Source organism: Planococcus citri, chromosome 4 (genome assembly GCF_950023065.1).
Source record: "Planococcus citri chromosome 4, ihPlaCitr1.1, whole genome shotgun sequence".
Taxonomy (NCBI): Eukaryota; Metazoa; Arthropoda; class Insecta; order Hemiptera; family Pseudococcidae; genus Planococcus; species Planococcus citri.
Genome location: NC_088680.1, coordinates 34162890 through 34187135, shown reverse-complemented (window position 1 = coordinate 34187135; position 24246 = coordinate 34162890). Strand labels below are relative to the sequence as shown.

At 33.2% G+C, this 24246-nt stretch overlaps 3 protein-coding genes across 4 annotated transcripts in view; all 3 read left to right on the top strand.

The window, feature by feature from the left end:
- Positions 1–17620, top strand: part of LOC135844519 (pro-neuropeptide Y-like) — a 29857-nt gene extending 12237 nt beyond the window's left edge. The window contains exons 3-4 of the mRNA XM_065362742.1: positions 16165–16366; positions 16597–17620. Of these exons, the coding sequence (XP_065218814.1) occupies positions 16165–16366; positions 16597–16723 (329 nt within the window). The 3' untranslated portion in view covers positions 16724–17620. The remainder of the gene's footprint in view (positions 1–16164; positions 16367–16596) is intronic.
- A 1696-nt stretch (positions 17621–19316) lies between these two features.
- LOC135844518 (uncharacterized) lies at positions 19317–20821 on the top strand. Its single transcript, XM_065362741.1, has 4 exons — positions 19317–19768; positions 19888–20032; positions 20278–20420; positions 20491–20821. Exons 1-4 carry the CDS (start codon positions 19702–19704, stop codon positions 20589–20591), a joined length of 456 nt encoding a protein of 151 aa, XP_065218813.1. The 5' UTR covers positions 19317–19701; the 3' UTR covers positions 20592–20821.
- A 352-nt stretch (positions 20822–21173) lies between these two features.
- Positions 21174–24057, top strand: LOC135844517 (peroxiredoxin 2-like). Of its 2 annotated transcripts, none has more exons than XM_065362739.1 (4): positions 21174–21342; positions 22771–22909; positions 22977–23347; positions 23743–24057. In XM_065362739.1, the coding sequence occupies exons 1-4, from the start codon at positions 21243–21245 to the stop codon at positions 23823–23825; spliced, it is 693 nt and encodes a 230-aa protein (XP_065218811.1). In that variant the 5' UTR covers positions 21174–21242; the 3' UTR covers positions 23826–24057. The 2 variants fall into 2 exon arrangements, with proteins under 2 accessions (XP_065218811.1, XP_065218812.1); XM_065362740.1 differs by lacking the exon at positions 21174–21342 and adding an exon at positions 22053–22211.
- Positions 24058–24246: the final 189 nt, after the last annotated feature.

The following is a 24246-nucleotide window of genomic DNA, read 5'->3' as shown; positions in this document are numbered from 1 at the left end:
AACTATACTGAAACTCGTAGGTGGTAAAATCGAAGTTAGGTATTTTAGAATACCTATACGGATATTATTGACGATAAAAAATAAAAAATATTAAAAAAATGAACCTATACTTACCAACAAAGTACCTGAAATAAATTCACGATAGGTACCTATTCACTTTTATATGATAATCGTCGAAAGGACATCAAATCGTAAATATTCCATATACCAACAAGAGGAAATTTTGCCCAGGTGCTGTAAGATAATTAATGAGTTTAAGCGCTGTTGTTGGGTCATTATACTGTGTATAAGAAAATGCCATCCTTTCAACTCCACTCTGTAGGCGGTTGATCGTCGCTTTAAATATCATTTCGACGAGAAATGTTCATAAAATCAGACGTTAACTTGTGGCAGATTTTTTTTAACGACCACAAGAACTAAGCGAACTTTGACAGTTAGGCCATGAGCGAGTAAAGGTAAGCGTTTTTGTCATTTGAAAATTATTATCTAATTTTTCCTCGAGAATAAAATTTTGGAAATTTTTCCAGTCAGGGAGCACGAGCGGGGAAGAGAATTGAATTTTTCAAAACAATAATTTGTGTATTAATAAAACAATTGGAACAATTTTTCGACCTAATAAATTGTAGGTTAATACACACAAAGCTTCTGAACGTGGAGGCGATGCATAATTTCTTCTATAGATAGATACTCCTTCACCTTTAAAGCAAAATAGATTAACCTTGAAAATTAAAAATAGCAAGAATTTCCAGGCTGAATCAGATCGACCGAGTTCAAAAAGAAGACTCTTAGTAATTAACAATTCTAACAATTTTTTGATAGGGTACAGGGCCAGGGGGAAGCGTACAACAAAACTGAATGAAATACTAGAAAAATAGAAGTTAATTAATTCCTTTCGATGACGCTGACGGCAGCGATTGTGTTTCATCTTTGTTTTTTATTATTGTTTTTTGAAAACTTCATAGTTGAAAAACGTCTTCCACGTCGTGCTTCGCAATAAAAGATTAAAAAGAAATAAATTTATATTCCATCGAATTGAAAAACAATACTGTAGAGTGATATAATTTTATAAATTAACGAGAATTACCAACGACAAGGTGCCTTCCTACCTACTCTTTTCTAGACAGGAAACCATAGGAAAAAAATACTCGAGTAGGAAGCTTGAGTGATACGATTCCAATGTAAAAAGATGAATGAATTTTCACATGCAAAGAATGTAGAGAGAAGCAATCATAAAATCTTAGCATTCGATAAATTCGACTCTCAAAAAATCCAATTTGTTGCAATAAAGGCAAGGAGGGTAGAGTAAAGAGGGAATTTCTCCACAATTAAACTTAACAACTGTTTCGACACGATACGAGCCGCAGTGGTTGTCATATTTTAACCGAACTAAATCTGTTTCAAGTTATCATGCTCGCTCGTAGCCGTTTCAAGAGTCAATTTTGCAGTCATTAAAGTACCTGCAGTGAGATATAATTCGCGTAATTCACCACCCATTTAGTCGCAACTACATCCAATTTGGATCGTTCTGTACAGAGAGTCCCCTTCGAACTATATCAAGTATGCAACTAATAAAGTGTGATTATCCAACTAGTTGCCTACATGTTACATTTAAGGCGTTTGACACGTTCAGGGTATTCTATAAATGTATAGGTAGGTACATGTACAGTACCTATCTATATCATGTAAAGCAGGTCAGGAACTAAATAATCTCCTACAATGAAATGATACTTAGCTTACGCATCAGAGTGAGATGAAAAATGGAAAACTAGATTTTTCGAGGAATATTTTCTTCGAATAAAAGGGATGGGGGGGGGAGATTTAACTTGATTAATATTTCGAGGGCAGATACGATGAATTATTCGTGTAGGTTTTACAGAATACATCAAAAATTTATTGCTTTATTGCAACCTTTCTCTATTCTCTTCATATTTTTTGTCCTGTAGGAAGGTACTTTCTACTTTACATTTAAAAAAAAAAAAAAAAAAAAAAAACGAAATGAAAACAAATAATACTTTTGTTTTTGGATTTTAAAATGTAAAAAATCTATCAAAGATGGTACGAGCTTACATCCATTCATTATTTCACATCAGCACAACTATTCAGCGCAGATCAGCTAATTATGGGAGGAATGAAGATGTATACATTTGTCCAGAAATGTTCGGATCTGCTGGAAATACCTTGGTTTGACTTATTTCTTCTCATCATCAACAGGAGTGAGGAGATAAATGAGAAATGAGATTGGTGACTTACGATATGTAACGACTTGCTTGTTTCTCAAATGGCATAAAATTTTCAATGTCCACTTGAAGATGAAGCAGAAAAATGAATCCAGTGAAAATATTTTGTAGAAAATGAAAAATCAAAGTACAAACTTACGAAGTTGATTTTCATTTTCAATTCTAAAAACTTTGACGTGAGTATAGAAAATGTGAAAAATTATTCAATTCACGAATAGAAGTAAAATGTTTCAATTCACTGAAAATAGTTGTCTAGGAACTCATTTCAAAGTAAAGCTGTGTATGGCAACTCGATACTTTCTTTTGAACGTTAATCGTTAATTTAAAATACCTGCCAACAAAGATGTGGGAAAATTTTTCAAGAAAAATTTACGAAAATAACTCAACGCAGAAGAAACTTTTAATTTCAAGTTGAAATATGCGTAAAGTTTACATAGCTCGATTGAATTTTACTCGCACAAAATTACGTTCAAAGTGGTGACTTTTGATGTAGGATAGAGAGTAGGTAAGTTTTCATATGTGACAATTCACACTAAGCCTGCAGGAAGACACGAAATGTGAAATTATATTCGTCACTGTAGGCTGCAACGTCACATTCGCGGTGAAAAACAATATCTAAACAAATTTAGTTCCGCGGTGTATTTCAAAGAATGAATGCCGGAAACAAAGGTTCAAATAAAGGGAATAAGGGGGAGGCCAGACGAAGCATATTTTATTATCCGCAGACTACACACAATATTATGAACTAAGTACTATAAGGTGGAGTAAACAAAATCCTAGATCTGGACGAAAATTGGTGAGGAAGTTTACTTCGAGTGAGATGACCACTCAGAGAAGGAGTTCCCTAACCGTTCAGGGATTTGAGCCAAAGGTCCCCAAAGTGGGGTAATTTTTGATGAAAAAAAACGTGTTTTTTCAACTTCTGGGTAGTTAAACCTGTGCAGCCTCTCAGTTCACCAGCCCCTCTCCCAGTTGCGATTCAAGTTTCTGTATATCATTGATCCATTGGATTTAAAATTCAAGACCTCTTTTAGCCCTCTACCAGGAATATAAAGATCAACTTTGCACTTTCCCACCATCGAAAATTTCTTTTACAAGAAAACGATTACTGAATTCATGTTCAGCAGGTCAATATTCCTCGATTACCATATTTTTCAAGATCATTTTGAAAAATTCTGATTTTTTTTTTTAATTTTAGTAAGTGATAGAAAAAATTTAAGCGAAAAAAAGAGGATTCCAACAGTAAAAAAATGCGATTTTTTGACTTATACCCATGAAAAAAAGTTTTGACTGGTGAAGGTGGCCCATTTGACCCCTATTTTTACGTATCCGTTGAGAAAGTTGAAAATTTCACTCGATGAAATGAACTCATCACGAAAAAAATCATGAAAAAAATCAATTTTCAATTCCAAATATCAAAAAAAGTTTAAATTTATTCAGTTGCCTTATTTTGACCTCTTTCTGACGTATTTCATGAAAAAGTTGATAAAAATCACACTCATAGCAAAAAAATTAAAATTCGTTTACTTTTTGAATTTTTTTTTACTTTGATTTTTTTGGGATGAGTTCGTTTCATCGAGTGAGAGGGTTTTTTCAACTTTTTCAACAGATATGTAAAAATAGGGGTCAAATGGGTCAGCTTCACCAGTCAAAACGTTTTTTCGTGTTTTAAATCAAAAAATCGAATTTTTTCGCAAATTTTCAATTTTTTTAAAATCGACTTTACGAAATAATGCCATTCCAATTTTTTAATATAGTGTTCAGCATGAAAAGTTGTCCGTAATATATTTTTTTCAGAATTTTTGAGAGTCGGAACGATATGAAAACTACGTTTTGAAACTTTTCGAGAGCTATATTTCGTGCGGAAAAAAAGTGGCAACACTGATTTTTAAGATATCACCAAAAAGCCTTGCAAAACCTCTAACAATTAGGAAAAGTTCCATTTTAGTAGGCATCGCGGTTATTGAGTAGGTAATCCACTGTTGAAATGGATGATATTTCAAGTCACTGAAAACTTTGACACCCCCTAGCAGCCTTTAAAAAAGGGCTAGAGGGCTGCGATTTGCGCCATTGGTCGCCTCTTCGGAAGGTCTCATCACAGAGGAAAAATTACAAAAAAATCATCGACCTCTCTTACCACTTCTTGGTCGAATTGACGTAGAATGACACAACTTTAAAGTTGATAATAAGTCGTGATTCTCAAGATCCACCGATTTTCAAGTGTTTCTGTAGATGGCTAAAAGTGGTCTTGAGTTTTGAATTCAATGGCCAGGTACGTTCAGAAACACTCGAGTCCCATTTTTTAAAGAGGGTGACCGAGGGAATCCTTTCGTTCCTTCATTACTTCTCTAAAATGGGGGGGACGTGTTTTCACAAAATACCTCATTTTGAAGAACCTTGGCTATGGCTCCAAATACCTAAAGGGCTCAAAATTTTCCTGGATAATCTCCCACTCAAAGTGAACATTCCTCGCCAACTATGAGGAGAAAATTCACTTTATTGTGGATCCTTTAACAAGCAGAGATAAGCTTGATAAGTAGCTGAAATTTGAAAATATTATACAATGATGTTTTCAATTTTAGGGTGATTTCATTAGTTTGATTTCTTATTAGAGATATCTAAAGAAGGATCCTGGTCGAACTTTTCAACATTGGCCAGTTGGCCCATCTTCATATTTTAACAACATTGAAGTCAGCCACTTTGTTCGGCAGAGTAAATTAAATAAATTATTTGAGGGATTAATGGGGGAACAAGTCTTTGTCAATTTTTTTCTGATTTTTACAACTCTGAATAGAATTAAAATTTTCCTTTTTATTAAGTAATTCCACCGTAAGTATTCAGTGATCATAAAAAGTGTTCTTCCATGAAGAAAAAAATCGAATTGAAAAATGTTTGCTTATGGAAAAAATTTTTTAGTCAACTCAGAATTGTAAAAATCAGCAAAAAAATTGAAAAATGCCCCTTTTCCATTTAACCTTTCATTTGTGTACCTGAGTCTCTTTGGAAATAATTTTCTGCTTTCAATTTTCAATGTTGGAGTCTGACGCAATAACTTCAAACTCATACAAAAATTCGACTAAACGCAGACTCGTGAACATGAACAAATTTTTTCGTAGAGTTGAATGATGAAAAAGAGAAAAAATGAAAAATTTCTCATTTATAACGCATTTTACATATGAGACGGGAAATCAATAGGTACATGTACATAGTATATCCAACGATAGGTAAGTAGAAGTACCTACCTCTACGTTAGAAGTTTCACTATCAAAAACACAACGAGTCTATATGCTACCCCTATACTTAGACATGTTAAATTTTGCGAGCTTATCGAAGCTAACCTCCTAGTAACAGGTCGACAGAATAAATCATTTCTACATCAATGATAAATCATCTTAAAATGAAAGATGTTACACGCTATATCGACCTCTTTTGCTCTATTCTATACCGTTTACCTTTCCAGCAGACGGCATAAAAAACGTTTTAATCAACTTCACACCTCGGAGGTATTGACTAAAGGGTATTTTACATAATTTTTCATTATCATTATACTATACTTCGACAATGGCTGCTGTTAAAATATCGTACTTATTAAGCTCGTTACTTTCGTATGCCTTTTTTAAACGACGACGACGATGAAACTTTCGAGAAATAGTAATATCATACTTAACTCTGAAGATTATAATTTCTTTGATATAAAGCTCGATAAAAAAAACGTTTCATCAACGATATGAAATTTTTTCAATTTATATACCGAAGAGTTTGCGTTGTTTCGAGGTGTTAATACCTTACTGAAGTAGCTCTAGCTGGAACACGAGGTTAAGGTTAATTGACCATAAGCTCTTAAGATGTGGTCAGTTTGACTCGTATAAGAACTAGGATGCTGTAATGCAGACTGCAGAGTTTCCGGCATCTCGTGTAAGGCTTAGGAAGTTGAATTTGATATCATTTTAAAGCATTTTGTTCTTATTAGCAGATAGGTCAGTAAGTGAAGTAGGTATATACGTATTGTATGTATCTGTCTGTTCGTACACCAATAAACAACAATTCCATTAAAATGTTACAACAGTTAGATGAGATAGATTGTCTACTTTTTCCCCCGTTTTTGAAAGAACTGGATTATTTTATAATTATTTAACGACGATTTACCGAAATTATCGCTTAATAAATAAAGGGTGTGTGTAGATGAAACGTACCTACGTATAAATACTCCAAACTTTTACTTTCTTTGGGTCTACAGGGTGTCCAGGCAGTGGTGGTGGTACAAACTTCAGAGTTGCATAAATTATAACCGGGCAGGTAAGTACGAGTAAAAAAAAGTAAGATAAACAAGTTGCCTATTTTGAAAATTCAAGGGGCAAAATACATCTTCCAAATCTGAGAGTCAAAATCTCTAATTTTGACCCTGGGGGTTGGTCCGCTTGGTAGTACTTTGAAAAATGAACAAAATTACATATTATGACTTTTTGTCTAACTTGCAAATTGAAGGGGCTAAAAATAATTTTTAATTTCAAAAAATCGCGTCTCAAAAATTAGAAAAATTAATCAATTTTGTGATTTTTGTTTTTAATACATACTAAAGGATAATTTTCAACATTTCATCATTAAAATACTTGCTTCTAAGCAAATCATCTTAGAAACGTTGTCAATGTTGAAAGGATACCACATCCTAATCCACCCAGTTCGTTTTTCAAAGAGATTAAAATTTTCCAGCACAATCAATGAATAAGCAGTTTTATTTAAAACTTGCAAAATCCCACAAAAAATTCTCAAAGGTGAAATAAATAAATTCTTGTACACTCGTACATATCATCTCCTGTATTCCCCGAAGCAAATCAACCCTACGCCATTCTTCGTTTGACTTTTGTAAGTGTAAGTAACGTATATCTAACGCTGCGAATTTTCATTAAATCTTGAGACAAACTGAAGTCGGCATCTCGTTATCATTCGACTTGAGTTAATGTAGGTACCTAAAAGATACCTTAAAAAAATTAATTCCTTCTTGGCGAAAAATGTACTCTATAAAAATTATTAGGGAAAATTTTAAATTAAAAAAATGCTGAGTAAATTTAAAAATAAATACAATGCTTTTTTTATATACTTATATTTTGATTGGCGTAACTTTAATTAATTTGTTTTCTCGTGTCTTTCGACACAGGTTTAAGTTTTTTAAATGTACCTATAATACCTATCCTTCAAATCAAGAAGCGTTTCTTGAGTTCTTATATAACGACGAATAACCAAATATGTAATGTTCATCGTGACGCAGTTATATTTCAACAAAAGTCAAAGGATTAACTATTTTTGTTTAGTTTTACGTCAAAGAGAGGGCTCTTTGTAAATTGATTTTCACTTTTATTCAGTTGTGTACTTTTTTTTTTGAAATTCTCGTCAGACGCGTTATAATTTTTTTTCTTTATTGATTTATCTTCGGTAGGTAGGTACTTAATACGGGATAATTTTTTATTTTGAATTGTTAATTGTGTATTCGATGAAGTTGGAAAAAGTTATACCCTTTTAGGCGACATAGCCGAAAGTTTCATTAATTAGTTATGTCAAGACTTTGCATCTTTATGGCCCTGCCCTCTATGATGAGCTATAAAAACGGGCTCGGTTTTACGTTAGAATAATTTTACAACGTAAATCAAACCAAAATACTATCGTCGTGTTTTACACCTGCGAATTATCGTAAAATTCGCATTGTGTATTTTTGCTGAAAAAAACTTGCAATTTTCTCTACAGCAAAAAGAAAAGAAAAAGACTATTTTGTGCAATCAAATGCATCTTCAATTAGAGAGCTATTTCAATGGATTTTTAAAAGTACATACGATTAAATTCATTGAGATGAAGAAATTAATGAAATTTAGGTAAACTTTATCAGTATTTGAAATCGATATCTCTGAAAGCAATTAAAAGTGCCCTGTTCTCATCAAAGTTAGGTACCCTAATACATAGAACGAAAGGTTAAACGACAAACTTCAATTAAATAGTTATTTAAAAAAAAAAAAAAAAAAAAAACTGAGCAGTGGGAAAAAAAATCAATTGGTACGAAAAAATCAATGTTTCATCAAACATAAAAAATTTCAATTGGGTTAGTGAAATAGTGATGGAAGAAGGAAGTATAAAATTACACAATTAAACCATCGAAACCCGAGAATGCCAACAATAATTAGGTATTCGTACTTTGACATCGGTCTTCCTCGCTCAAAAACTTATCAAGTGTATCAATTTTGGCGATGTTGTGCAGCTGTGCACAACAAATAATAAATCCAAATGTTGCTTTATAGATGAGCTTCACGTTTCATTTTTTACATGCTCGTAATTCTATTTCGTAACTCGGCATAAGAGAGCAGTACCTAAGTAAAAAAAAAGGGGGGTAAGTATTACCTATTAGTTTATTGAAAAATAACGTTTTTATTGGTTTACCTTCGCCCTTATTTTCAGTCTTTCATGGTACCTATCTAATTCACCTGTTGCGAAGGAATTTCCGCCGGACGTTGACTCCGAGTCCGACTTATGTACCGGAAACACCTGCTTTCTGGTAATTTCATGAAGATTTGTATTTTGTACAACTCGAATTAGTCCTGTGAATTTTCTGTCAACTGTTTTACTAGCAATTACTATAGCAGAATGTCTACATTATTTTTAATCGAATTTTCTTTGTAAAAAGTTAAACATACCTATGTACTTACCTACATACAAAATTTAAAAAATAGTGAGTAATTGTTTTTTAAAAAAATGAGTTTTCAGTTTGAACAGTATTGAAAGTGAGTAGTGAGAGTGATATGCTGCAATATGCCTTCACCACTTAGGTTGGTTATTCTAATAATGCATTCTTACATCATGCTGTTTATATGCCATGAGTGCCACTGCCATGACATAAAGATGCATGGTAACGTGGGAAATTATATAGGGTGTGCTGGAGGATGTACTTGAAGGTTACCGTGCTACATGCCAAACACCAAGAGTATGTACAATCACTTGATTCCAGCTATTTGCGGTGGCAGGAGTCTTGTCAAGTTTGTCAAGGATGGAAGTTAAGTGTAATTCTATTTATTGATATGTAACGGAGATTTATCTCAAGTCGGATTGCACTATGATTTTACCCAATGTAGATTATTGGTGTTAATGTGTTTTCTAAATCTATTTAAGTTAGATTAACCCAAACCCTATTGACAAAAATTATGTGATAGCATGCTAAAACGCATGCTTTTATGCATAGCACAAGCAATGCGTGAATTTGGACTTTTTTCAAAACAAGCATGTGATTCAGCCTGCGAATAGCATGCGTAAAAGTAATGTTCAAGCATGTAAAATGAAAGAAAAATTTGCCCTGGGGGGGATTGAACTCTCAACTTGCAATTACATACTGTTTTCCTGCGTTACCTAACCCACTCGGCCACTCCGCTGCTTGCAAAGAATAGAGTTATTTCCCCATAAATGTTTGCACTTTTTGGACTTGGGAGAAAAATAAAAAATTTAATAAGTTCACAATGCACAAACATTTATGCAGAAATAAGTCCATTATTCGCAAGCAGAGAAGTGGCTGAGTGGGTTAGGTAACATGGAATAACAGCAACTGCGGGTCTTGGGTTCGATCCCCGCCCAGGGCAAACCCTTTTTTAAATTTTTCTTTTATTTTACATGCTTTAACATTACTTTTATGCATGCTGTTCGCAGGCTTAACCGCATGTTTTTTTTTTGAAGAAGTCCAATTTCCCACATAAGTATGCATCTACACACCTGTTTTTATGCATAATTTTGTCAATAGGGAAGGGATAATCTAACGTTTGGTTACCATTTTTGGCTAATTTGGGATGAGCCCGGACATCTATGAATTGGAGTGTGTGTTTATCAGTCCTCTTTTAAAGTAGAGCATCCATCGACAGCCACTGTTATTGGGGTAGGCTAAGGATAGAGAGATGGTGAGAGGTGAGACAATCAGTGGTTTGGTAAGTAGAGACTTACATTGTGGTGTCTCCACTAAATTAATTGTAGCCTATGCCTAACCTATAAGTTAATTGATGAAGTCATTTTATGGTAAGTTGAAGACAATGATCTGATACTTACAAATGTTTTAATCTCTTTTGCATATTTGATTATAGTGAAAATATAGTTGAATAAGATATCAATATTTGATGTCTGTTAATTGCCATGATCAATCAATTGCCATGATCTGCAGAGATTTGTACCTTCTTTGGTACCTACCAGAGATGGAACGATTACCGATTATAATCGATTATGGTCGATTGATTCGGGTCCGATTAAATGACCGGACATCGTAGATTAATTGGATCTTTTATTTCAGGCTTTTTGATTGGTCAATGGTACCAAACGCCCCGTATGACGTCATGTTTTTTGGCTGATTTAATCGGCCAATTATTTGGCGATTATGCACTATTTTGAGAAAAATAATCGATGTAGCATTGATTATAATCAATATGAATCACATTTGTTACATACTACATATGACGTGCTCTACAAGAATCAACCTTAGGTCAAAAAAAGGGATTTCCAAGTTAATGAGCGATTCTTATAGAAAAAATACTCTCTTTCCAATGGTGCAAACTGCAACTTCCTTTCTCTTTTACTTTCCTCGGAAATCGACCCCAAAGTTGAGGAGTAGGGCCAAAATCAACTCAAAATTCATTTCTTTTTATTTTTTATGATTTTGGCAGGAAATATAACCTAATTTGCATACAAACACTTATCAAGCCCCATTCGTGTTTCGTGTATTTCACTTCATAAAAACTTGTTAATTCTTTAATGTTTTAAAAGAAGAAAAAGTAGAATAAATTTCATTTTCAGTGAAAAATCTGCTTGAAAAAATATTTTAATTTCATATGATCGGAAAATGAGTAGTTTCCTAGCCAGTTTTGCGGTTGGAAAATACGTCTTTAACGCAGCCATCTAAACATGTGCGGAAAGCAGTTACTTCCCTCCCTAGGGAGGAAAGTAACTGTTTTCCACACATGTTTACAAATTGTAAATTAACAATTTTTAAAAATTTCAGCATTTATTTTCCTCTCATATGAAATTAAAATAGTATACGCGACAGGATTGGACAGTAACGCGATTAACTTGAGCGATTTAAGTCGCTCGGCTTCGCCTCGCTCCTTAAACTTCGCACTCATTAATCGCATACTTTCCGCTCCTGTCACGTAATGTACTAAAAATGAAAAAAACAACTGAAAAAAAATTTTAAAAAATTGTTGGCTTAGGTAGGATTTGAACTCAGTACCTCCTGCGTGATAATCCATCAGCTGCGCCAGGCCGCGTGGCAGTAAGGTAGGCTACTGTAACCCGGGTATGTCAGACTCCCATTTTGTTCCTTACCAAAAAAAAATTGTTGTTTTTCGATTCAAGGTTTTTATGACGGAATTTCTGGCGTAGAATGAAAGTAATCATTAAATTAGAGCACATGCTGTGAATTTCACACAATTTCAAACTATTTTTAACCCAAAAATGAAGTGCTGAAAAATGACTGAAATTCAAAACAATTAAATGTATTTCAATTGATACATGTAGCATAGGTACCATTGGAAAGCTCGTTCAAATCTCTTTCAAAGGTGTTATTATGAAAAAGTTGTAAAAGTGCACGGTTTTGAAGATATACGCGGTTAAAGTTTGCCGAATTCCCATAATACTGCAATTATAGACACTGGACCTGCGGAGTAAGACAACCAATTGCAGGCCGAGGGGAATGGAACCGGTAAAGAAAGTTTGTGTAGGGATAATTTATCCCGCTGAGTGCTCTTGGCTGCGCTGTACTTCAATCCGCAGGCAATGGGGGAAAGGGACAGTAGTGAGTTTTGTGTAGAGCCAATTTCTCCCGCTGAGTGCTCTTGGCTGCGCTGTATTTTGCATGTAGTTTGTTCAAGAAATCGACAGCAGCGCAGCCAAGAGCACTCAGCGGGAGAAATTGGCTCTACACAGGTTTTTTTGGCAAGATGGCTGCCAGTTGGTTGTCTTACTCCGCAGGTCCAGTGTCTATAACTGCAATGCTAAGTTCGTCAAACCAGGAACAAAATGGCCGTCTGACATACCTGTGGCGGCATAGGAATACGCGGTAATGACTGGTTTACACGAACGGTCACAGAGCTAAAGAGGACCTAGACGAAACTACTGGAGACGTTTCTGTTGCATACCTACCCAAAAATAAGGCGAAAACACACTTCAAAACTTTAAATGCATGTTTCTCAAAACACATTTTTTTCCCTAAGGTCGATTCTCGTAGAGCACATCACATATATCTAATACATATATTATGTAAACCAGTGGCATAGTGAAGGGGGCAAAGGGGGTCATGCCCTCCCTTGCAAGCAAAAATTTGAAAGAAAAACATGCAGAAATTGACGTTTTTTTGTTATTTGAACCCATTTTTTCTAAAAAATTTCACTCTCGCTTTGCAAGAGCAGTAATTTTGCCTTCATTTTCATAGTCACCACACATCACCACGATAGGTTTCCAGAAAATTACCCCTAATTTTAAATTTTCATGCCTAAAAATCAGGTTTTGCCCCCTCCTTGAGAAAATCCTGGCTAAGCCACAGATGTATACGATGAATGTTGTTGAAACTTTAATAAAATAAACCTTGTACATACACTATACAGTAGTAATTAGAGTCAGTTGGATTACTCGAGACTAATGCCTATCAGAGCTAGCTAGGTATCTGATAAATCTCCCCCCCCCCCTAGGGGTATTTATTAACAAAATTATTAAGGAGATCATTCTACACCACTTTTCTCCCGTACGTAGTCCCTCTCGCTTTAACGATAACAAGAGTTTATAAATTATGATTTTTTTTTTCATCTTAAGAAATGTTGTAAGAAATTTCATTTCAATCTTTCAATCGTGAAATCTTTCGGTTTTTCGTTCACTTTTCGTTTCAATTCAAAGTTACCCACTCCCCACTCATCAATTCGTTGATAAAAAAAACTGTAAAAATAATTGAGACTATAATATTCTGCGCTTAGAGACCCCCCATAAAAAAAAAGGTCGAAATTTCAATCGAGGTTAAGGTACCTACCTAATTTTGAAACCGTTAGATATTAGCAAAGAAAATGACGAAAGTAGAAAGTACAAAAAAATTCTATGCAAAATACTTAATACTTACTTAACCCAAATAAGCAGAAAAATTCGAATGAATACAAATTTTTTGACGAAGACAATTTTTTTCCTCTTTAAATTCGAATAGAAAAAAAATTGTGATGACTCGAACCAACGTTTTAAGAGCTTATTGCCTTCCATAGCCTACGAAATTTCCACCTCCACACTATCAAGGACTATAAGCACAACGTAAAGCACAATAACAGCTCGAAAAAACCACACCTCTGTATAAATCTCAAAAACTGTACAATATCTTTCTCCAAAAACTGATCACTTACTTGAATTTTTAATTGGAAAACTCGCCCAACTCGACAGCAACAGTTCAATATCCGGTATTCATTAAATTGAAAAACGAGACAATAATGTTTGAAAATTGTCTATCAAGGTTATGAGCTTAATCCGTAATGATAAAACAACAATAATTTCATGTTGAAAAAATCGTCACTTCATTTTGTTCGTAAATTTAAGGGGGAAAAAATTCTCGCGGCGTAAAACAAAAAACAATAGCAAGTTGGCGAGTTTGCTAATTCTGTACAAAACACAAAAAAAAAAAGAATAGTCGTGGACCGTCGACAATAAAAGAAATTTAGGTAGGTAGGTTACGTTATGAATATGCGAGGGTGATGAAAGTTTACTGATGTTATGTAAGTACCTACGTAGGAAATTAATAAACTCGTGGGAGAAAATTACAAAGAGGAAATTTTATTTTTGTAGTGCGAACACGTCGTAGAAAATTATAAGCGTAAAGCTCATGTAGGGTAATATGAATTTGACCAGGAATTCTACAAAATTCCAAACGTCGTTTCAACTAACGTCGTATTTTTTTTGAAATGTAAAAATTTATACTTATGTTTCTTTCTCTATTGTTTTTCTCAAATTCGCGAGTTTAAGTAAGTGAGTGAGAACAAGTGTTAATAAAATTGGAAAAGATGTGGGAACAAAAATTGTATGCACAGAGTTGATTTGATGAGAATTTCACCAATGCAAATTTTTGCCAAATTCGAAACGCCAACATTTTCTATAGAACCATTTATTAATTATCGCCCTCTAGAAATGATTTTTTTCGCCGAATTTTACGTAGGAAATGTTTCAATAGGTACGATACAAACTACGTTTGAAACAAAAGTAACAAAAGAAAAAAAGCTAAGATTTTTTCGCTTATTTCCACTTCATTAGAAGCTCCCGTTGTTTATACGTTTGAAAGGTGATAAGTTCGATCGAATATCCTAAAATTACTCACCAGTTCGCCCTTTATTTCATCTGTTGATGTTTTCGCTGTTTGAAAAGAATGCCATTTCATTCAGTTTTTTTCGTTTTTATTTTAATCGGAATCGTCGTGTAATTAATTTGTAATTAGTTATCGTCATTTATTGAGATGATGAATGAAATAAAGCAGAATATGCTGTTGATTGAAATGTCGCCGGGTCCGAAAATTATACAGTAGCACGCGGTACACCACGCGTACGATGAGGCACAAGCATCAAAACACAATCGCGATCATTATCTTTTAGTACATCCTCCGGCATAATTATAGTCAATAGGTAACAAAGAACGAACTGTTCAATTAATGACAACTTCATAAGAACTTCAAAGCACAATAATCATGGACATGAGGATTTCGTGAAATTTTAATTTTTAATAATTAATTTCATTTTTTTTCTCACGTTCTGACTCAATCAGTGCAGTCAGTAATTATTCTTTAATCACCGTAACCACTGGAACAGCGCCACTTTGGCTGTTCTTCTTCAGTTGTGCGCTCGTGTTATTTGGGTTGCCTATGCAATGCCGTTTATGCACATTATGAAATCTTTTGACTTGAAGAATGGAAGTTCCTATTCCTAGCTACGTACTTTATTGCTACCGTCTTCAAACTGCTATACATTCAAGTATCTGTCATGACATTTCTTCAAAAAAAAAGAAATCCTCACTCCTGCTTTTTCTTGTCTTATTCTTTCACTCATCGAAACTACTCACCATTATATTCAACATATAGGTGACATCGAAAGACTTCATAGTTCCACACTATAGCCTAGGGTTCATTTATCAAAGTATCCTTTATACAGTACCGCTTTAATAGTATTAAATACCCATAATTTAATTGCATTCCCGTCTCTACTTCCGACGCATCATTTTCTAGCTGTTTCAGTTTTAGAAAAGAAATTCGTATCTACCTAATTTCGTTACGAATCGATGAACAGAATAACAAAATTTATCGAATATTCTCAAAGGGATATAGTCCTTTTATAAGGATAAAGGGCATAAAAAATTGGTTTTTTACTTTAACCAAGTCTGAACGTACTTACATAACAAGACATATCGTATTTTCAACTAAAAGAAAAAGTTGGGTAATGCAAAACAAAGCGCAGTAAATAAATGCTCCTTCTTTTTATCCTGTTTGCGATAGATGAGATCGAAAAATACGTAGTAGTGAACTTTGTGAGTTTGTTTCCCAAAAAGAATGTGTAGGTAGATGATATGATTGTAATTAAATATGGGTATCTAATGTATTATTATCACCTATCAAACAGAAAAATTAAATGAGCCTATGTAGCCGTCTACAAATTAGGTTGAAAGCCACAAATTCGCTTTTGAGTGACTTGATTTCGAGAGCAAATCTTTTTAAAAAAATAATCTCTAATGATGAGCTTGCATTTGACGTGGTTTCGTATGGGCGTGTATTAATTAGGTACATCCGTTCATATGAAATAGCACCATTTACTTAATTCACCTACATATATTCTTTCGTAAAAGTGTAGGTACAATATGTTTCCATAAACTTATTATATTTTGTGCTTCATTTTTTTTTTTTTTTTTTTTGCAGATAATAACATGAAAATAATAGTCGCCACGATTGTAACTTTATACTTTATGCTAATGGTATCAGCAAATTGCGCAGAACCAGAAATGTTACTCACAGATATTTTTTCCTCAGAAGATAAAGATAGACCATTCGAATCACCAAATGAGTTACGATCTCATTTAAACAATTTGAGCCATTTTTATGCAGTCGTAGGAAGACCTAGGTACAGTATACACTTGAATGCTAAACGAAAATTTAACCACTGTCCAACTCAAACGTACTGACTTCAAACGTCATGCCATAATTTTAGACACGATTTTTTATTTAAAAAAAAAAAAAAAAAAAAAAAACGAATTATTTTAGGGAATGGTGTCTGAAGTTGGGTCGACTGATGGTGGATTAATTACTTAGAAAAATTCATAATTGATTTTAATGCAGATGATGTGTTCGTAGGTTTGGAAAAAGAACTCAAAGCAGAGATTCGGTGTACGTAAAAACTTTACAGGATTATTTACTGCAGAAATATCGTGATCGGTTACCGGTTTTAACGAATTCTGAAAACTCTGATTATGCTTATTAATTATTATTATAATTTTGATATGTTTTCGTTTATGTAAAAATTAAAGCAATAAAATGTTTCGATTTAATTACATAATATATATTGCATAACAAGATCGATTAAAAATTTACGTTTTTAAACAATTTTTTTTTGCTACTCACAAAATTAAAAATTTATCTACCCAGTTTATATAATTTTCTTTGATTGTAAATTTTACTACTTATACCTATTTGTTTTGCCGTTAAAACTAAAAAACCACTCGTGATTGTAAATTGAAATTTCAAATATAATACTTATTCAACTTTCAAACAAATAATTTGTAGGTAGATAGATATCTTATCTACAGTTTATTTTATTAAAAAATGATGGATTTTCTTTGAACATACCTATAAGTAAGTACTCAAGGGCGGCGTATTGTGTGGGGACCCTTATACCCTTTCGACGTTCGAAAAGTAGGGATAGGGAAGCATACGTACACAATTGAATTTCATATAGTTTTGTGTTTAAGGTTTTCTATTCAAAAAATATTTTTGAATTCGTGTTTGATTTTTTTTGTTTGTTTAAATTGCAAAATTTTAGATAAATGTAGTGAGAAATTGCGCAGCAAAAGGAGTAAGTACTCTACTCTCTTCCCTTGGAGGATGAAAAGTTATAGGAACACAATAATAAGTTTTAGAATATATTTTTTCAGAAATGTCCTACTACCCTATGCAAAATAAATTCATTGTAATGACAAAATGTGCTACATTAGTATAGATATAGCATTATAAAAATCGTAAGCTAAGGCATTACGGAAGTGCATATATACGAGTACATACAATAAAAGCATGGAAAAAATTAGGTGGGCTATGTATTTAAAATTTTCAGAGGAATATAAGTAGGTACCTATTAAAAAATGAAACAAACAGTTGTTATATTGGTACGAGAAAATAAAGTAATTTTATTTGTATCCATTCATTTCTCTATACTTAGGTAAGTGTAGTGTAGTGTACACAATCTACGCATATACCTATATACTCAATTTTTAATTTATTTTAATTTTCTCTGAGCGTGTATAATTTTTACGCCAAATTCAGCTCCAAGAATAGGTTTTTATTTTCCATCAATCCACATATCAATACATTGGATATCATAGATATATCTGTCTAAATAGCAGAAATCTGAAGACTGAAGAGCAATATCAATCAAAAATTTTGGGACCTTGCTTCACTTTCACTTAGCCAGATGATTACGCATAGGTAGCCTGAACTTTTACAATATTTTTAAAAGATGTTCGCATTATTGATTATTATTTGAAATGAAATCAACCTGTTGAAAAAATGCGATATAAATGAAAGAATGTTATTCTAATCCTATGACTTATGAGTCGAATTTTTCAAAAATTGTGCTCCCTCGCTTCGTTTAGGCAAGACAAATACTATGTTTCTCCTCTCCCAAAGGCAGCTCGACAATCGACGAATTTAAGAGCGATCAATCTTTTCATCCCCAATCCTCAAAATAAGTTACTTGTAACTTAAGTGAGTTGAGTGAAACAAAAAAAGTATATCTTATTCTCAACAGTTCTCAACTCAACAAAAAGTGCTGAGCCAAGGCTGCCAAGGCTGGTTGGTCTACTGGCCTCAAAGTTATCGGTATCGCGGTACTTGTGGTGCAGTCATTTATTGGGCAACATAATTTCTTATCAGCATTCGATCCCGCTGTTTTGTTTTTTGTTTTTTTTTTCAATAAATTTTGAGTAGATATGATTTTGAATTTCGATGGAGAACTTTGCACTTTTCGCTTGAATTTTTTTTCAAATGTGGAAAAATTCGCAAATTAGGTAGGTACCTACTTGAAAAATTATTTAAAATTGCCAGTTCAATATCAATTCAGTTAAGAAGATAGCTGTTTAAAATTTATCAAAGTAAACAGATTTTCCAGATTTTTTCTACTGAATTCGATTTCTCTCATTGATTGATTTATTTTTCAAAAGAAATTCCAAATCTTTGTCTGGGTTTGTGGTTGACGACTGACGTTGATGGATTCAAATGTGATGTGATGTGAACTGTGAACATTTTTTATTATAGATGTTGGTCCGAACTCCGAAGCCGACATCATAAATGTAAGGAAACATTGAAAACGTGATGAAAAAATTTAGCATCTCTTGTTTGAATCATTTTTATTCAAATTTAAACTTGCAGTAGAATAAATTTAAGTATTCGTTCAGTACCTATTCACTTCAGGCTAACTATGCTTCTTTAAAAGCTACTTCAGTATATTGAAATGAAACCCACTCTTGAGTCTTGATCTCTTGATCTTTTTCTTTTACCGTATTGTTACTAGGAATACTTTCTATTTTTCTCTTTTATTTTTTTAATGTAGTATATTATTTTGTTTTCTTGATAGTTGATTTGATTTTTATTTTTTGGAAAAAAAAAATTTTTTCCAAAAAATAAAAATCAAAAAGAAAAATGTGAATGTTGGGAATGTTGTGGTTTGTTATGAAATTCATGACGTCGTTTCAAAACCAACTAATCATAATTGAGTGTTTTATTTACGCTTTTCTCATTCGTACGTTTTCCACCAATCAAAATTTTTGATGATTTATCAAAATTTTATCAATAAAAATAAAAATAATGATAAATCTGAGCCAAATCGTCCAAAATACTCATGTACTTATTTGGAAGTGAAACATTCAACATACAACAAAAATTAGTTGTAACTTTTAACTCTTAATTATTTCTTAAAAGCTTTCTACTTTTTCGTTTTTGAGTCAAAATGTAACAAATGACTTATTGCATAGTGCTCAGTGTTTGAATGTTTACAGCTCGTTATTCATTCATCCGATTCGAGTGATCTACCATGTGTTTCAACGTTCAAAAGGATCTTTCCTTTGAAACATGAATGTTCTATCTTTCATGTGATTCGTATCTTTAGCATATACTTTCTAGTGGAACCTTCAGAATTTTCATTTCATTTTCTTCTCAGCGTTTTTAAGGTTGAGTAGATATATTTTCATCATGAGTTCCAATTACGCATTCAACGTTTTTTTCATACTACTTGGTTCATTATTCGTTCAAAGCCTCGGTAAGTTTAAATCTAGCAGTACTGTTGTTTCTGAAACTTTCAGGTTCGATTTTGGCTGGTAACGCCTTGAGAATTAGGTATTTTGTAAGACTGTTAAGAAATGTGTTTTTTTGTTGCAGCTGACATGTGTATGGTAAACAATGATCGTATAAACTGTCCGGGGCCAAAAGATCAACTCAATTATACGCATTGCTGTATGCATGAGAACTCGACTGAAACATTTTGTTGTTTGAACCGAAACCATCACCACGAGCATTACGATCGGTTCGTATTATGTTTTAAAATGTTAATCGCAAATAATTCTGGAATTTCATTCGTCAGTTGTTGAATGGAATTGTGTTACGGAGCGTCATAAATTTTCCAATATCTTGTTCCTATGGAACGCATTTATAGTAACTGAGCTGCCTCAGTTACAATTAATGTATCTGTTCTATTCAACTCCAGTTAAATATCACCTGAATATTGTATTACATTTATGTGATTTATTAATTTCATCTTTTTCCGCACAGATTAGTGATGCTAGTCAGTATTACTGTAATTTCATCCTGCCTCGCAATATCATTTTTAATTATAATATGTTGCTTCTGGTCACGCTGCCCATTATTTTATTCTTGTCGGGTAAATTACGCTCAACGAGGAATCATCGCTTATTGTGAGTATATTTTTGTGTTTCATTTTTCGTAAGTACTCGACTTTTAATTAATGTCGAAGTATTTTTTCAGCTAAAGAAGAAGAAGCGCTGAATCAACCACCTGACGAAAACGATTACTGCCATCAGTACACGCCCGTTAATGTGAAAATTTGCAAAGTCAACGATATTTGATGATCTCTTGTGTTTTTTTGTTTTTTTTTTGTATTATTCATTGTGAACGCTTCGGTGATATTTTTTTACGTACGCTTTTTACTTGTGTTTTTTAAAAGTATTTTGTATGTTTTTTTTTCTTTTTGTCAAACAATTTTGATAATGCATACCTACTTATTGCTCTCTGAACTGCTCGCGCTTGTTTTATTTCAGTTTTTGTAAGTAATAAATTGTAACGTTTATTAACCGTCCGTCTTTTTTTCAATTTTTATTGATATTTTAGTCGGTTATAACATTATGAAAACGTGGGTTTTTAAATAGGTGATATTAATTATATTATTCGCAGAAATAATCAGCAATTATTTTACAGACAGAGTGATATTATAAAATTTGAAGGTGCAGAAATAGAAAATGTTTTGATTTGAAATTGAGGACTGAATTGATTAAATTAAAATTCCTAGATTTATATTACTCCCATAAGCTTCTAAATTGAAAGATCATTAGTAAGTATAGATATGAGTACGTTCTATCTGATTTTTTTTTCAACATTTGATAGATAAATTAAACCAACATCTTAGGTTGCAAATCAAAAGTTAAACTTCAGTTATCATTTATAATTTATTCAGATATTTCTACCCGAAGTTCGTTGAATCATTGGTGACTTTAAAAAGAATGTATATTTTATTCTGCGTAGTAATAACTCTGACTTGTTTTCCAAATATATTCGGAACGGTTCCGCCTCAATGCCAATTGAGACGTAATCATTCCTCAGGTTTGTTTTTCCAATATATTTCAAATATTTCGTATTAATTTTCATTCACTGCTCGAACTTTTCAATTAAAGAGAAAATACACAGAACGTTCTCCTGTAAAATTTGTAAAGAAAAAAATACCAGTTAGGATGTGTTTTCCGTGTATTTTTCAGACGAAAATTGGAGCTTTAATCAATCATCATAGGAAAATTTGAAAATTATGATCTTTAATATTTTGGAAAGGCACTGCACAGTGTATAATCCTGAAAGCGAAAGCTGAAATGGACTGAGTTTTGATTGAACTCCTTTTCATTTTTCAGTTTCCTTATCCTATGGTATTCTATTCTATTCTGTATTCAACTGAGATTTGGTTTCAAAAATAAAATCCGATCTGGGAAGGCTTCCATTCTCCGGAGAGGGAGACACATAGACACGGAAACCAAAAATACATAAAACTTCAATGAAAATTCATTTTCATTTTTCAATACTTTGTTCTTGTTCAATTTCGAGATTAGATTAGAGTTAGAGACATGAGTTCAAGTTCAATGAAAGCTCGTCTCGTCAACAGTCAATACACGTCATCAATCAAAATTCAAAATTGGTTCCTTGTTTTGTTCTTGAAGACTTGGAATCTTGGTTTTCGTATGACAATTTCGAATCTTTAATTTGATCACTTCGTTCAATTCGTTCAAGTCATGAACGAAACGACCTTGGAAAATGCCGGAATGCCGGCTCGATCTCACGCGATTCGCGAGCTCGAACGTAGTCTAACGTAGTTGAATTTTTCCTTATCATTGCAACTTTTTTCATTGAATTGTGGTGTTGTGTGAGTCGTGTTTTATTAAATTCCTCAATTATTTAAATATTTTCTCAGAAAGTTCAGCTTTCAGGTAATTAAAGCTTTCTATTGCTTGGATAATTGTAAACGTGTATTTTTTCGTACTCATCAAACACTATAATATTAGCCATGTCTAAATTTTGTTTTCCTAATGTCATGTAATACCTACTCACGCCGCTGTGAATTTGTGATTATCTCTTCTTACATGAAATTTCCCGAAAGGTTGAAATTTTCATTCGATAATTGTTCGGCTTATTGCTCTAAATTACGAAGTACACCTTTCACTGAGTAAAGAACACCTGTAACTTACCTTTTGATGGGCGGTTGTTTGGTAATGAATTATTAATGTTTGCACGAATATGTCTGCAAAGATACGGCCACTTATAATACGTATTTGTAATGTATTAAATATTCAAAATTTTCAAGTCCCTGTGAGATTTATTTTTCATGATCTCAGTAACATCGAAGTGGATTATTACGCGTTGAATTAACAATTAAATCGCGAATGCGATACTTACGTATAATAGGCTGAATTTTAGCATGCTTTTTCATTGTTCAGTTTTTCGTTATTTGTGTGCGTATTTGTTAAGTTGTGCAATTTATCTTTACAGATCCGAATATGGCACCACAATTAGCTAAACCTGCTCCCAACTTTTCTGGAACCGCCGTTATCAATGGTCAATTTAAAAATATCAAATTAGACGACTTCAAAGGAAAATACTTGGTTTTGTTCTTCTACCCGTTAGATTTGTAAGTTGAATAATTTCAATACAATCGTAGCTAAGATTTATGCGCTAATGTGATCTTTTTTTTGCAGTACGTTCGTTTGTCCCACAGAAATAATCGCTTTCTCTGATAGAGTTGAAGAATTCAAAAAAATCGGTTGCGAAGTCGTAGCTGCATCATGCGACAGTCATTTCTGTCATTTGGCCTGGGTGAATACTCCAAGAAACCAAGGTGGTCTCGGTCAAATGAATATCGCTTTGTTAGCTGATAAATCGGCGACCATCGCCAAATCATACGGCGTCTACAACGAAGAAACTGGTATACCTTTCCGTGGTTTATTCATCATCGATGACAAAGGTACCTTAAGACAAGTTACGATCAACGACCTCCCAGTGGGAAGATCTGTAGACGAAACACTCCGTTTAGTACAAGCATTCCAATTTACCGATAAGCACGGAGAAGGTACGTGTATATAGTTGTCAAATTTAAACATATTTTAACAAAAGCGCGTGGTCATTTGTAGCTCGAGTAAACGTGTAAAATTCCGATAAGAAAAACTTTGTTATGTCATTCGATAATTTATAGTATGTTTTTGGATAAATTACTAGGGGTATTATCGTTGGACAAAAAAAGTTCGTTTTTCAACATGCAACAAGTTGAAAGATAACGATACACGTATGTGTATTGGTTGCCATCTTGTCGGAAAGATGCGTATCAGAAATTACATCGATGATGAAACGATAAGAACCGGTTTTAAACGTTTTGGCAATTTGGACATAATGCTCGAATGACCACGTAATGTGATTTACGATAACGAATCAATGTTCTCTTAATAATGTTTGAATTTTCTTGCGCAGTTTGTCCCGCTAATTGGAAACCGGGTAGTAAATCTATGAAACCAGACCCGAAAGGAGCTCAAGAATATTTCCAAAATCAATAAGCATTCGAATTGTTTGAAAAAACCTGGTGTCGTTTTTTTATCTTTAAAAAAAAAAAGATTTTTATGTATAGTTTTAATCCTCATCTTTTTATGTTTTAATCATGTCTTTTTATTTAATTTAAAATAGTGGAAAAAACTTATTTATTGTAATTTGAATGAACAGAGGTGTCGCGTTAATTTAAACAGAATCATGTGTGCCACTTAGAAATACAACATTATTTAAGCTCGCTAACCTCGTGTTTTACTTGAATGTGTACTTGAAAGCTAAAACTTATATCTGGAAATTGAATCATTGGCGATTTTTCGAATTGGGTTTACGTAGGAATAAGTGAAGCGAAGAGTGAAGTGCCTACTTCTAATGCTTGGTAACTTCAGGTTTCGTACTTCGTTACGTCATTTTCGAAAAGAGAGAACTTTCGTA

What these genes read in the sequence shown, in the direction of transcription:
- LOC135844517 (XM_065362739.1), top strand. Translation starts at nt 21,243, where the DNA reads ATGTATATTTTATTCTGCGTAGTAATAACTCTGACTTGTTTTCCAAAT. An exon ending in GAGACGTAATCATTCCTCAG is followed by an intron (nt 21,343 to 22,770) that starts GTTTGTTTTTCC and finishes TTATCTTTACAG; the next exon opens with ATCCGAATATGGCACCACAA. An exon ending in TTCTTCTACCCGTTAGATTT is followed by an intron (nt 22,910 to 22,976) that starts GTAAGTTGAATA and finishes TTTTTTTTGCAG; the next exon opens with TACGTTCGTTTGTCCCACAG.
- LOC135844518 (XM_065362741.1), top strand. Translation starts at nt 19,702, where the DNA reads ATGAGTTCCAATTACGCATTCAACGTTTTTTTCATACTACTTGGTTCA. An exon ending in CACCACGAGCATTACGATCG is followed by an intron (nt 20,033 to 20,277) that starts GTTCGTATTATG and finishes TTTTCCGCACAG; the next exon opens with ATTAGTGATGCTAGTCAGTA. An exon ending in ACGAGGAATCATCGCTTATT is followed by an intron (nt 20,421 to 20,490) that starts GTGAGTATATTT and finishes GTATTTTTTCAG; the next exon opens with CTAAAGAAGAAGAAGCGCTG.